At 40.4% G+C, this 15,346-nt stretch overlaps 1 protein-coding gene across 1 annotated transcript; it reads right to left on the bottom strand.

Annotated features, from left to right (window-relative positions):
• Window positions 1-1,710: 1,710 nt before the first annotated feature.
• SLC46A3 (solute carrier family 46 member 3) lies at window positions 1,711-15,107 on the bottom strand. The gene is made up of 6 exons (XM_076364317.1): window positions 15,026-15,107; window positions 14,621-14,833; window positions 8,449-9,322; window positions 7,949-8,032; window positions 6,342-6,498; window positions 1,711-4,373 (listed from the first exon to the last, which is right to left on the bottom strand). The coding sequence occupies exons 2-6, from the start codon at window positions 14,810-14,812 to the stop codon at window positions 4,286-4,288; spliced, it is 1,395 nt and encodes a 464-aa protein (XP_076220432.1). The 5' UTR covers window positions 14,813-14,833; window positions 15,026-15,107; the 3' UTR covers window positions 1,711-4,285.
• Window positions 15,108-15,346: the final 239 nt, after the last annotated feature.

The raw sequence follows: 15,346 nt of genomic DNA, 5'->3' as shown, positions 1-15,346 counted from the left end.
CACATGGGGGGAGCTTGAAACAGTATTTCTAAGACAGGAACTGTCTTTATTCAGCAGGTTTTAATGACTTGGTTAAACTGCTAAGTGCACTCAGTGTTCTGTTAGATAATTTTAGCAGAAATGTTGCTATAAACCTCTTTTCACAATCCCAAACATCTCTTGTGCTTTTCAATGTGCTTAAAGGTGCCACAAAATCCCTATCCATGTGTGTGAAAGCTTCTAGCTTCTGTCCTGTAAATTTTACAGTGCTTTTATGTGCATCTATTGCAAAACATCGCAGCAAAGTGAAAACATTGAGATGACACAGTATGAGACACTTTACTGGTGGTTTTATTTGGTTTTATATTTAAGCTTGTTTCATTTAAGAAGTGAACCTTCTAAAATTGTCTTTCACTTGCAGAGATTAGAGGCTTGTGCTATGAAATACAAGCTATTTCATGTGTATTTTTTGCCTTAGTGAGGTTAAACACAGGACCAATAAATTGAGCATGCAAGTGTAGACCTCCTCGCTGTTTTGTTTTCCATAGCTGTCCTGGTTTTTCTGTGAGCTGATATACTTTATTAAATATCGGAATTGGCTGCTATTTTATAATTGACAAGTTTCTTGGCAGTTTTGTATAAAGCAAAAGTAAACTGCTGTTATGAAGTAAGCTTGGGGTTCAGTAGGTTTTGTATTGCTCTAGGCTCAGGCCAGAAGGGCTGAGGGATTACCTTGCCAGGTCTGGGACAAATTAAGGTATGGGCATGCATTTTTAGGAGGATTTTCAGGTCTGCCTTCCTACCAGCACTGTTCCAGAAATAGGGGTGCAGAAAACAGGGAGCCCTCCCATAGTTGTGCACAGTTACTGGTACTTTGTAGCTCCTCGCCTCCAGTGTATCTACCTAGTTGGCCTTTCCTGGTGTTGGTTGAAAGATGTATTGTATTGTATCTGAGCAAAACTACGCTCAGACAAGTAATTTAGTGGAATTTCTCATTAGTGCAGCAAAGAGCAGACACGGATTAGGAGGCTGGACGTAGTTTCTAGGTGGTTTTGTTCAAGGATTAGTATACTTTATTATAATCTTGAGTGAGACCAACGCATCTCCAGAGCAAGGAAGCTAATTTTAGGGGCTAGCCAGGCTGGAAAGCAAATGGTATGTGTAAGAGGCACGTGCAAGAATTTATGCTTTTAATAGAGTAATGGGAGTCAAAGAGGACTGAGGCAAAGAGCTTTTGAGATAAAAAGGAAGGGTTGCACTTGCTTAGCGTTGCAGTGGGTTGGGCTGGGGACTGCTCTTCCTGGCCCAGCCCCTTCTCCCTAGTACATACAAGCCTCATTCTGTAAGGCAGGTGCTGCAAGTAGCAATCTGCGGAGGCATGCCAAGCGAGGTGTGCCAAGAAGTGTAGCTGGGACAGACCCTGCCTTGGTCTCGCATTGGACCCAACCTGGGCAAGGGGAGGAAGGTGCTTGCAGGTCCCCTGGTCTGACAGGTGCAACACAAGCCCCCGTGCTGACTTCTTGCGGACAGCAGTGCTGTCCCTGCCTCCTCTTGGTGCTGATGTTCAGGGCAGCATCCTTGCTTCCCTCCTCCTCCTGTGCTGCTGTTTGTGTGTTATGACCACAAAAAATAGATGACACCATAGTGCTGCTGCTTCTGTTTACATAAACATTCCTCCACCAGTCATACTGTTGGCTGTCAAAGAACAATGCAAGAACTAAAAATACAATGTAGTTTAAAAAAACAAACTTCATTATTAATTTCTGTCAAAATAATTTGCATTTACATACAAATAGAGCAACTACTATAAACTTGGAAGATTTTGATTTAATAATCTGAAGCACACTAGTACCTGGTTTCCTCAACTTGCGCTGTGCTAGGCACTTTAAAAAAACACAGTTCATATCCTTCATGTATTTTGACTGAAACTTACAACCAGTTCTAAATGCTGTGTCTACCAGAAATACTTTGCAAACAGCAAGTACTTTGTACAGCAAAATCAAACCATAACAAAGCCATTCCTGAAGTGCATGTGCATGTTCTCATTTGGGTCAACAGAATGCCACTGCAGAATGGGCTTGCTTTGTTGCTACCTTCTGAGTGCTAGCAGAGGTGTGCACTGAAGAAGAGGAAGTGAATGCACACACCCCTTCTTCATTTGTTTTACTTTTTCCAGGCAGTTTTGTGTGAAATAGTTAATTTCATAAAGTGTTACATAACTGCATAATGGAGAGGCAAAGAAGACAATGTAATCTTTGTGCTGAAATCCTTTACATCAGTGTTTTCTTAATCTCTCTACAAGTACTCATTATGTTTTGGACACACCGATTATTGTAAAACTCAGCTCACTTCTCCAATGAGTTGGCAGCAACTTGGGCACCTCAAGGGAGGAGAGTTAAGCGGTTTTATTTACCGGCTAGTGTCTAAACTAGCTAGGAAAAGCTAATGATCTTTAATTGCCAACATCAGCCTTGGTAGTTCAGGACAGAAGTGTAAGAGCTGGCTATAGTTATTAGCTGCAAATATTCATTCCTCCTGTCCTGGATAAATGGCACTGTCTTCACCAGTGATGGGTAGGTAGTGGTCTCCTGGACAGTGCAAACTCTCCTTTACCTTATTTGAACCCTCTTCCAAACTTCTCTGTGATCACGATACATAGCTTGGAAACAATGCTGTCTTTCAAACAGAAAGGATCTACAATATCATATCCTCATGATGTGGTACTAGTATTTTTTTGGTGGAGTACCACTGAGAAGTTCTGCAGAAGTACTCTGTTCATATAATGGATATTAATGGCTGTAAGCAGATTATTGATTATACAGCATAAGCTATGTCTGTCTGTATTTTTATCCTATGCTGTGTGTATGTGAAGTCAGTTCCCATATCATAGTTGCTTTCCTAGAGTTTTCCTTCTGCGAATGTCAACCACCTTACATTATTCTGATTTCTCTACCTAATCTGTTTTAGGGGAAGTGAGTCACTTACAACCTGCTTGTACTTCCAGGGATCAGAATGGTATTGGCTGTCAAACTCTCTCTGAAAAAAACACATGGGAGTGGTCCTTAACATGGTGTTATGTTTACACTTCTGCTGTGTTGTGCATTCCAGAAGCTAATACTCTGGATAATTTCTACTTAAAGATCTCAAGCAAAAAGGTGAAGAGTCAATGCAGAAACTGATTCTAGGTTTGGCAGTCTCACCAGTTTGCACTGTGGCCCTGGGCAAGTCACTTGTCTCTGTTGATTTCTCTCTCTCTGCAACAGGGAGGATAATATCTAGTATGGAAGGAGGTTCTTAGTAGCATTTGTAAAGTGCTTTGAAGATGAGAAATGCTGTTCAGGTGCTCATGATTTATGCTGCATTCATTGCAAGATGATTAGATGCATGATTCAGATTTGGTCATCTCATTTCAGGGTTGTTAAAAAAATAATCAAAGATCCACTGAAAAGAAATGCTATTACAGCCTTTCACTAGAGGAAACATTTAAGCTATGTACAGCCAACTTACTTAACTAGAAAACAAGAAATATCTATGGGAAAAAAATAGAGGTGTCTGTATGCAGTCCCTATTATATGGAAAACGATAAAAATAAATGTGCAATATGGCCTCTGCAAAATGTAGGCATAGGCCTAACTTCACACTCTGCAAGCTGGAAATTTTCTAAGTATGACAGTTCTGTGTGAAAATCCATTTTAAGAGCTAAGTCACAGGCAAGGTCCACACATCATACATTAAACTTGCTCAAAAACTCTCTGCTAACTGCAGAGCAGTAAGTCTACTTACAGCAGGTGCAAGTACTGCCTCCAGTTTGGTTGCTTTCTGAAAAAAGTACCTTTTAGTTTAGTAATTTTAGACAGGTTTGGAGGCTTCACCATTAAGACAGGCTTTTTAAGATGTACACAGTGGACCGCGTCCTCAGCTGGCATGAGCTCCACTGGCTTCAGCAGAATTGCCAGCACCCTCTGAGTTGATAAGCTTATCCCTGTCGCCCCAGTTAGAATGATACAAGATGTATCACAATCCACAGCTGAAAGAGTATCATCCTACCTTATTTTTTTTCTTCATGCTGAAAGCAGCATTAAAATCTCCATTGCCAGCCTATTTGCATAGTTAAGTATAAGAGCTAGTTTTTTCAAGTGCTAAAAAAAGACTGGGTAAAGAGTGCTACCAATTTAGTGCTTATTGCTGCAGGGCCACTTTGAGATTGCATCTGTAACTCTTGTGTAATCTCTATGATCTCTGTATGACATAACAGTCTCTGCCACTGCATGCCAGATTAGAAAACGCAGGTAGGTGAATCCTTCGTTCAACTGTCAGTGCTCTCTATACTGGATACTTCTTCAGGTACAAGCAGAGCCAAGTCCTCCCCATTCCAGCTTGTGCACAGAAGCCAGCTGTAAGACACAGATAAGACAGATATCTTTAGCTGAGATAGTTAAGTATAGCATGCTGATTCAGCACCAACACACACATCCGATAGCTCTGTTACAGCCATCTTCTGTAGCACAAAGCTGGTGATGTGTCTTAGTAAACAAAAGCAATGATGGTACTTGCCCTTATTACACAAGTTAGACAATATCATTAGTACCTATCAAAGACAGCAGTAAACTACTATGCCTAATTTATTACATAAATTAGAACTACCCTTTCTGCTCTCAAATAGTAACATTGCGTGACACTCTCAAAAGAATGGTTTTAGAGAAAGGTTATTCAAAGGGTGGGATATCTGAGACACTAATGACAGAAGGAAAAGAAAAATAACTTCCAAAAATTTACGGTGATGATGGACTACAGTCCTGATTGCAGGGTGGACTAATTGGTGGTAAGTATCTGTTGCCTTTTGCACAGAATAGAGTGCTTTCTTAACAGAAACTTTCTCTATCATACAGCACTGAACTAAACTAAAACTAATATTTAATAAAACAGAAGTATTTACTGGGCCTTTGTTAATATAACTGAATTCCTCAGTTTTTTATTACTTTACTGAAAAGTATTCTCCACACACAGCACAAGACCCCTTTGCTTCAATTCCCTCAGGTCTGAGACCCATCACTACCTTAGTCTTAAGTTACCATTAGTGCAGCTTCTCTGAATAGACTGTGTAAAACACTGTAGTCAGGCAGGCACAGACTTGAAATTATGTGAAATGTTATAAATATACAGCATTATCACTGCCTATTAAAAACTTAAAATGCAGCTGATGTAGAGATAAAAGGTGACTGAGGTAAAGCCTAAGCATTAGGAAAAAAGATAGAAGTCTCCAGCAAGAGTACCACCCTCTTAAGAAAAACAGCTTTTTTCCCCCTGAATATAAATCTATCTAATGGAAAGTGATCCTTCTGTCATTTAGGTCTATGTTCCAGCATCCTAAAAAGACATAATTTATATTGGAAATAATGTAAAGTGAACTTCGCTTTTGTGAATACTCATGAATAATGACCTTTCGCTGTCAGTATTACTAGATGGTCACTAGATATGGTTAGATGCAAATGCTATAGAGGCATATTTTTTTAAACATGTCTAGAGGTTTATTCATACGGGGCTTAAAGTTAGTGCAGATCTTTTACAGATTTTGATGGCACTGGGTCACAAGGTACCCATGACCAAGGACTAGGACAGATAACTTTCCATTAAATTCACTGGGTCATTGGTCATGTTTACAACCCTCTTTAGCATCTGGAAGAGCTCAGACTGCAAAACTAAGCTCATGCCTTTCAAGTGATCTATTACTTTTGTTCTTTGTCAAAGGCTTTCCTCAGGGACACGTGTGAAATTCTCAAACCAAGGGAAGGGACGCGCATGCAGTCAAGGGTACAGTGTATCCCACTAGTAGTACATTCAGGGTAGATTTCAGCTTGGTGGAATTAGGTGACAAGTACACAGCACGGAGCTGAAGGGAGGTGGCAGGATCAGGGCCAGACAGGGCTGATGATGGAAAAACTCCAGCAAGGTGTAGGGGAGTAGGTGTTGAAGAGGGAAAGAACAGGAAACTACAGCTACCAGCAGCTGCGGAGCCACTCCTCTCAGAGACTGGCCACAAGCCTCACTGAGAGAAAGCAGCCCCCCATAGCCTGGGCTCCCTCTCTCCTATCCGATCCCCCCGGGGAAGACACTGCCACGTCCCCTGGTTTCAGCTCTGCCCCACTCCTAGCAGCCGCTTGTACCTTCCATAGGCTTGCTAGGTATAAGCAGTTCCTGAACTGGGTGGAAGCTGGAGGGAAAGCTACACACGAAATAAGCCAAGCACACTAGAAAATACTGAAGTTTGAGAACTACTGCACTAAACCATTCAGCTTCAACTCATGTCAAAACAGAAATTACCGGTAAAAGCAGTCAGAAGCACCCTCCTGGTCCGTACTTACCACAGGACAGCCAGTGGAATTAGACAAAGTCCTGCCGATAAGAGGAAGCTAAAGCCTGAAAACCATGCAACAGTAGCTGCATAGATAATATTAAAAACTGAAAGTGAAATAGTGCCGGTCACAACTTCTAAACAGGCAATACAAGCAAACACAGCACCTGCCAAAGACAAATGGATGAATTATAAACAAATCAAAATAAAACCAAAACCCCTTCAAAGTACTGAAGTTTTTAAACTTGTTTTGAAAGATCTATCTATCTACAGTATTTTAGCAAGTACACAAGTAACAAGCACCCAAGTATCATACGTCTTTGCTATGGGAGTGTCTTCTGTGGAGACTCCTACAAAAGACTTGGTTTTTAAATGAAAAAAAACAAAACAAAACAATAACAACATTTTGCTGATGGGAACTATTTTTCTTTGCTACTATTCTGTGACTGTACCTACTTTCTTGAATCTGCTTATCACATGAAGTTCAAACTGTTCATCCTCACTAACCATATTCTGCACATGTCCATCCTTCACCCCTTCCAATTCTCCTCTCAATTCTCATTCTTCCCTTTCTTGTTTCTTCCTTCTCTAATCTTCACTCTTATATGCGGAAAAGGCTCTGATTCAACAAAGACTGCTGGTTCAGCACCTAACCATCTCCTCCTCATTTTTGAAAGGAAAGAAACAACATTTTTGCACTGAACTACCCATTGAGGTGGCAGTCCACCCCATCAGTGTCTTGTTGAACACATTTTCCCAAACCGCATTCATATTCACGGGACCATAAACAAAATCACAATAGGCAAGCAGAAAAGGATGACAAGAAGCAACCTGATTCCTTCATCAAACTACTTAAGTAGCCAAAGCCCTGAAGAATGCCAAGAAACTGCAAAAACAGAGGTATATGTTAGCACAGTCAAGTACAAAGAGATCTTTGTTTTAGTGTATGAAGGTATGTCTTTTAAAAAATAAACCCAAACAACTCAGGAGAATGCTTCTAGAAAGTATATGCTCCCCAAAAGCAAAATATGGGATACTAGAGTCACATTTTGAGGCTTGACATGCTTTTTTCTGTATTCCATAAGGAAAGGACTTTGAGAAGTAATATGTTATATCTTTTGGGACATGTTTAAATAGCCACAGGCACCTGTGAAGCCAGGTACACAGCTCAGGATCCAAGTCTAAGTGTTTTCAAGTGTTCTGAAGGTTGACCACCTACTGCTTACCTTTCTAAATCATTACGTGTGACATTGACTAAATAAGAGAAGTACATCTTTCTCTGCATGTCAAATACTTGTGAATGTAGAAGCACTTGTGAAATCACATCTGTATAGATCTTGAGCATTCCTCTGCTTCAAGTTCCCCATGGTCTTTATTTTTAGAGCAGTATCTCCTTTGAAGGTTGAAACTTGCAGTAGTTTTTAAACACAATGTTGTTTATATTAAATTCAGAATCAAAAGCCATTAATATCATGACATAGGGTCATATTATATGGAACTTGAAAGACAAGCAGTCTTAAAATACCAATACGTATCTGTTTGTTTAAAGGGGATCTTGATGCATCTCTGTTCTGAAATACCATATTATTGTATTGTTTAAAAACAAATTCTACTCACCCTGTTCACCAGCGAGAACCACTTTTGACAGCATGGATCGGAGAACAGGAATAGGCATAAAGCAGAGCAAAGATGGCACTCTTACTGTAAAGCAATGAATCAGTCATGAGACACCGAAGTAACAAAAATCCAGAATTTTACAAATACATTGCAAATGAATTAGTCATATACTTTTAATGCTCAGTTCCCCAAATAAAGGCAATAGAAAAGTCAAACTAGAAGTGCACTGAGACACAATTATCCAAGCACAGAGAAATTAATAAATCCAATATAGCTGTATGGCACTAAAACCAAATCATAAGCAAGTAATTCCATTCTCTTTCCACACACTTCACTTTTAATTAAATCCTAAATCAGTCTGACTCAACCTTGTATAATTTACCTTTCTATGACCCTTTCAAGATGGTACGTCCAATATCTACCAACTGTACTCACTACAGATAACATAGCAGTATTTTCACATACATTGTTGACCACGGAACAACTGATTCTGAACTCACCTAAAAACATAAGCAGGGTAGTTTTGGCAAAGGCAGCCATGACCATTCCTCCAATGTAAGAAAATATCCCGATAAAGACAATATAAATGTCTTTGAGACATTTAGAAAATAAGTAAACTCCTAAAAAACTGGTCAGAGAGACAGAAGTGAACGCAGCTGCTCCATATCCAATGTATACTTCATTCCAGCAGAGTGGCTCATCCAGTTCATACAGTGTAAAAAGCGAACTCCCACCAACCATAGTAAACAAGTAAGTCATAAATGTAAAAAGTAACACAGTGATTAAAATTCTCTTTTTATAAGGGGCAGTTTTAAAAAGCATGTACACTCCAGAAAATGTCTCTCTCAGAAGTTCTTTACAAGATACTGGTGCCCGGTGCTGGAATTCAGATACGCCAACTGTATCTTCCAGAAGAAATATAATATAGATAATATTAATAACATGAAGCAGAGATGCCGTCACAAATGTCCATGTAAAGCCTATTCCTCTTAGAAAGTAGCCAGATGACAGTCCTGCCAATCCAGATACAACTCCAAAAATCAAATCCACCACAGCTATTCGCGTTGTCTTCTGCTTCTCATCGTGACACACGTCTGCTATAAAAGCAAAGCCTCCTCCAAGGAAAGTTGCCGCACTCCCAAACAGTCCAGTAATAAATGCAACCGCAAATAGGATAGAGAGTGACAAGGAAAAATATGATATTACAGTGAGGCAAATATCAGCAATCAAAGCTCCCACTGATGGTAAAACTAAAGACCTTTTGCGTCCCTGGCGATCCCCATTAGCTACAATGACAAAGGCAACTATAAGGCTGGGAACTGCCCCAGTTAAGTCCAACTGCATATTAAAAACAGAGGCTTTTTCTTGAACTTCCTGCAAAGAGAAAACAAAAAAAAATCGTAAATACTGTAATACATTTAAAAAAACCAACAACTATATAATTTATAATAATACTACACTTACATAATGATTAGCATGCAACAACGTATAGCACAATACATCTTTATATATTATAAATTATTATAAAACATTATATACAGTATCATTGTATAAGAGTATATGACATTATATTAGAATATATTATGCTATAATAAAAAACAGTACATGACTGTTTATAAGAATGCATATTACAGTAATCACTAATACAAAGAAATTCCATATTCAAAGACTCCTGCTTTTGTAATTTTACCTTCAGTATTCCTCAAACATCCCTTGTTACATTTTAAGCCAGAACTTACTTCTTAAGATACAGTCTTACTAGTACTCTTGACAGAGAAGTTTAAACAGAGACAAGAGAACAATTCTCTTGAGCATGCATTTACAAGAACTGGTGCTTATACTGCAAGTACCTCCTTCAGCACAGGGTACTGCAAAAGGACACTGGGCCTATTTTAATCTCTCAGAAATCCATAGTAAAACAGTCTTTGACTGAGGAACACACCCCATGCTCCCTACCCACAGGAGATCATTTTTCTTCCTAAATAATCCTACCAACAGGGTTACAAAGAAACAATTCACTGACTAGCACATTGTACAAGTAAACAGATCAGGATTTGCTCTGACATCCCAGTATACAATGTTAATAACAACAGCAACCACAAATGTGAAACACAGCATTAAAAATTATACTGACTCACAGATAGGTGAATTAACTAATTTTTAAAACACTGGAAAGCTCTGAAACTGTCCAAATCAGTGATCTCTCTATAGATATGCTACAGCAGGTATTCACATAGGGAACAGCAGGTAACACTACAACAATAAACACCCATTATGGGAAAAATTTCTGAGTTCTTTTTAACAGAAGTACAAAAATCAAATGTAGCTGAAAAACAGTTAAGAGAACATGAATGGCCGTAGAAAAAAGAACTAAAGAAAAGTCAATTAAAAAAAAATACTATCTTGTTATGAAGCCAGCTGCTAAATGACGCTCAGCAAGCTAATTCAGATCTTGCTTTTATTGCGTCAATATAGACTAGACAGACAGCAGCCACAGCAGGCCTTTCAAAGACAAGCACCTGATCAGACAGAAAAGCAGCAGGGGAAAAGGAAGTACCTTCATTTGCACAAACCCTTTGTAAGAAGAACTTTCAGATGCAGAGAGTAAAGCCACTCTGAAAGTTTTCTTCAAGTTTTCTGCAGTATCACACTGACTTGGGCAGGGGTTGCACTCTTCAGTCAGTAGCACGTACAGCCGTGTAAGTCTCCCCAAGCCATTCTCAGCCTGTATTCAAGCCATCTATATTCCACATTTCAGGTGTTTCCTCTGTAGCTAACATAATCCCCACTGAGTAGCATCCAAAAGATGAAAAAACCCTAGAATTCCCAGGAATGTACTTTGGGCAATTTTAAAAGCTGCTGAATGCTTTATAAATTCATATTTGTATTTACAGGCAAAGACCACAAGTTTCTAGTTCAATCTCTTCGTTTGTTTACAAGATAACCAGGTTTTATTGCAAGAGGAAAATTCAACTGATCCTGAGGCCCTCAAGGAAAGCCCTCAAGATCCCCAGCACGCTAGTGTCTTTTACTCTCTTTCCCTTATGGTGTCTGACTACCTTAGGATGCATGATGTCCTGTCCACTGGCCAGCATTGTAGTCACCCTGGGAGGGTCAAAACCATGAATACTGAACAAACTGAGATGGAAAATTATATTCTGATCTTTAACTCCTCCACTGCTGACAAAGAGAACTCTATGTAGTTGCAGGCATTGCTTCTTTACTAGGATCATCAGCTTCAAAGACATGAGCGTCAAAGAAATGCTAATACATTAGAAATAAAACTAGATGTTATTATATATCATCTCAACCCACATTAACCATGCAATACAAATATTATTGCCAAACCATAATGAAGTGTTAAACTGGAGGAATAAAACAACAAAGACTTGGGTTTCATTGTTTTGGAAGTAGATGTGCAACATAAAGAACGTGGCTTTAACACATCCAGATACCGCAAATGACCATAACCTTGCAGACATAAATGACTTGTCTACTGATGAGAAGACTAAAAGACAGAAAAACTCCATTTAGCATGTAAAGCACTCAACTGCCCACTTCATGTTTTTATAACGTCAATGGAAAGGAATACAGAAAATGATAGGTCAGACCTGCAGCTGCTTTAAAATCATGTAACTCTATTAAAATCAATGGAACTACATAAATTTGAAGAGAAAGGTCTAGTTTTTTAATCTGCGAATTCACTCTACTCTGAAAAAAATGCTCACGGTGGGCAGAAATAGTTCTTAAAATCACAAATTTCAAAATTAAAAGAATGAAAATGAAGAAGCAATTCACTTATATAAGGATTAAATTAAGAAAAAAGTGTTGTGCCTGAGGCTGAACAATGTACAGGACATGATAAACTGACAGGCTCATAAAATTAAAAAATATTACTGAGTAGCAAAGGAAAATGCATGGACTGGATAATAAATAAACTGGATGATAAATAATGTTTAATGATTAATAATATAACTCTTTCTGAGCTAAAAAAAAAAGGATTATCCAAGCCAGTGATTGGAATGCTTCAGCTTGTATTCAAATTACCTTTGAACTCATTTTATTATAAAATGACTAATTTCCTTCAAATTGTAAGAAATAATTAATCTAAAAGCTGCAAAGACTATCCATTTTGAACTACATTCTACTTTTTTGCAGGCTCCAAGTGATTTTTGTCTTCAACTTCCTTTTACATTTTGCTTTGAAATAGGTGAGATGATTAGTAAAAAGCTTCTCCATTCTCAGAATGGAAGGACTTATACTAAATTCACTATTAAGGGAGGTGTTCTTCTAAAAGTTAATGCCAAACAGGGCCTGTTGGGAACACTCCTGACAGCAGAATTTACAGCATCTGTAAGCATTAGTCAGTTAGGATGGTCTTGGAAAATCCAGAACACCTACTTCACATATCCTCAGCAAAGGGCTTGGAACTGTGTTACTGGATCTACTCTTTTCCCCATACACAGGATTATGACTCAGCACAGAGACCGCGTTCCACTGGAATTGATGGGTGTTTTGAGCATTTTACATTCTTATACTATGGTAACAAGCGTGGTATCAAAATGCAGGTGAGATGTCCAGACAAGAGCACGATTGTTCAAAAGCTCATGCCCTGCTGGCAATCATTGAAATGGAGGGAATGGAAATTTGGCAGAAAGGGGAAACTAAGAAGTTCTGTTGGCCATTATTCAACTACCATCTTGAAGGATTCATGTTCTCAAATATCAAGTTAATTATACTTTGTATCCTTGATGCCAAAAAAACCTGTAATGTGTGAATTCACCACCACATCAATCAGAGACACTATCTAAACTTCAGCTGAAATTAAGCACTCTGCTTCAGTGCTTTGCAAAAAGAAATATGAAGTCTTATATCCTGAGCATAGGTGATCACAATTTGAAAATCAGGTTGAATTTGGGGGCTTTCTAGCAAATGCGAAGTGCAGAAATGTTTGTGAAATGTAGGTTTCTTGATGGGCTCTGCGACTAGAACTGTATGCACCGCATATGGTTTTCTTAGAGTTGCTCCTCCTATTGACACATGACACCGTATGACAAAACACCCACACACAGCATCAAACGGGGAGCTAATACTAAAGAAAACACTTTGGGGGAGTAACATACAAGCATTACTCAGACAATAATTGGTTATTATCTCCAAATTAATTCCTATGGGTGGCATACATTACCCTCTTCGGCTGATGGGCCAGCCCAGAAAGCACACTGGACTACAATTCTATCGACCTTTCTACTTTCACATTCTTTCTACTAAGACCGGCTTCTGTCACATGAGGAAGAACCTAGTCCACGGTAAAAATCCTGAATTATTTCTTTGATCATCTTCAATGGAACCATGTACCATTAAAAAACCTCTTTTATATATGACAAATGAAGCAGATAAGCTTAGGTGTTCAGTCTTGTGCATATGCAGCACATCAGAGATTCAAATCTGGGATGTGAGTGAAAATTTTCAGGTGCCACCTTTTCAGCAGCATAGGGGAATGCCAGCTGACTGTTTCCATAAGTCCATCTTCTGTGTAATTTACAGTCCGAGTCATCTACTTTTCTGACTCTACAGTGGTTTGATGTTCCACTTAATCCAACCTAGCTGCCAGTTGTTGTTGCCAAGGATGGTTCTGTCGTACCTCTTCTGCAAATATGTTCCCTCTGCCATCCCCATGTTAGATACAGCAATCACGTGGCCAGAGTGTGTCAGAGCAGTGCATTGCTTCAGAAAACAACAACACTCAAAAATCAACAACTCAAAAAGGAGATGAGCTTTCTGTTGAATCAGTACCCATATCAAATCCAAACTGTAGCCTGGAACTGTGGAATTGCAAGATTCAACACATGGGGGGGAACAACAGGTGCGGGGAGGGAAAGGAAAATGGAGTATGATCGTCTCTTCTGCTGGCAGCCCACAGTTAATTCTGCTTAAGCGTAGCATTAAAACTGCACTGGAAGTGCAAGGAAAGAGGTTCCAATCAACAACTAGCTATCCAGCATGCTGAACTATGAAAAAGTGCTAAAAATGTAACTGACCATGGGATGCTGTCATCTTGCCATCTTTATATTTCAACAAGGCAGACTAGCACTGCTATGAATGGTAAATCACCAATTATGTTTGATTATGCAAAGATCAGTTAAATAATTTTTCACATTTTAAAAATACAAAATTTTTTATCTTACCCCCCCCCTTCATACTTTTAATTCCTCTCAAATAAACGTATTCCAAGCTAGATCTTATTCTTGAAAATTACAGGACATTTGCTAAAGTTTACATAGTTACAGAGAACACTGGAAGTCACAGAGACAACTGATGGCTCATAATCACATGCACAACTCCTGCTGGAAGGAGAAGCCTTCAGCGGTACCCATTGTAATGTCAGGCCAATGCCAATTTGGGCCAAATCCTCTGAGATGATTTTCAACTCCTGTTAAAATATGAATTTACCTCAGCATCTTCCTGGAGACAAATCTTTGTCTTTAAAGCACTACAACTACCTACAGCGCAACACAAGAGCAATGAGACAGTAACGTGACAGCAGTTTACAAAACTACCGCTTTTCTATATATAAAAGGTTAAGTAAGGTTATATAAGAGGAGGTTACGTTGAGACAGCACCTAATGGCTGCAAGTTTATTTACAATCGTATTTTTTTCTCCCCTCTTACCTTCTGCTTGATATAAGTCGGGCTACTTTTATTCTGTTCACAGTAACTGGCATTGCTATCGCTTACGAAAGTGGAGTTGTACTCTTCCTCCCACAGCCGCCGGTAGATGAACTGCTGCACCAGCGGGCTTGTCAAGGAAGACGCAAACATGTAGATGAAAATGACAGGCTCCACGCACAAAACCTTCCTCATTTCTGGGTTTGGGATTTAATCCTGTGTACCAGAAAACAAAACGCAATTACTCACGACGTGACAGGAAAACATCTGACCCGCCGGCACGCTCCGCCTTGGCTGCTGACAGCCCCTACCTGCCCGGAGACCCCATCAACGAGCCCCGCCCGAGCGCACCTGCCCCGCCGGCACTGGCAGTGCCCCCCCCCCCCCCCCCCGCTGCCCGCCGCCTACCTCGGCCGGGCTGTGCCCCGCGGAGGGTGCCCCCCGGCCGCCGCCCGCCCTCCTCCGCTCCGCACCGGCCCCCGGCGGAGGTCACGCAGTGCCGGCGGTGCGTGACACCGAGAGGCGGGACGAGGAGGACAGCCGCGTCCCACGGCGGAGGAGTGTCCCCCGCCCCCGCGCCGGCCCGGCGCCGCCCCCCCCCGGCCGCGGCCGCCGAGAGGACGAAGCCGGGCGGCGCCATTTCGCCCCGGTGGCTCTCAGCCGCCGCGGCCTGCGGGCGGGGCGCTGCGGCAGGCGGGCCCGCGGCCTGGCGCTGCCGGCCGAGCCTGG

This window comes from Aptenodytes patagonicus, chromosome 1, assembly GCF_965638725.1.
Source record: "Aptenodytes patagonicus chromosome 1, bAptPat1.pri.cur, whole genome shotgun sequence".
Lineage (NCBI taxonomy): Eukaryota > Metazoa > Chordata > Aves > Sphenisciformes > Spheniscidae > Aptenodytes > Aptenodytes patagonicus.
The sequence above is the reverse complement of the archived record's forward strand: the minus strand, read 5'-3'. Positions and strand labels throughout refer to the sequence as shown.

What these genes read in the sequence shown, in the direction of transcription:
- SLC46A3 (XM_076364317.1), bottom strand. Translation starts at nt 14,812, where the DNA reads ATGAGGAAGGTTTTGTGCGTGGAGCCTGTCATTTTCATCTACATGTTT. An exon ending in TACCCTGCTTATGTTTTTAG is followed by an intron (nt 8,033 to 8,448) that starts GTGAGTTCAGAA and finishes ATTGCTTTACAG; the next exon opens with TAAGAGTGCCATCTTTGCTC. An exon ending in GGTTCTCGCTGGTGAACAGG is followed by an intron (nt 6,499 to 7,948) that starts GTGAGTAGAATT and finishes TGTCTTTGGCAG; the next exon opens with GTGCTGTGTTTGCTTGTATT.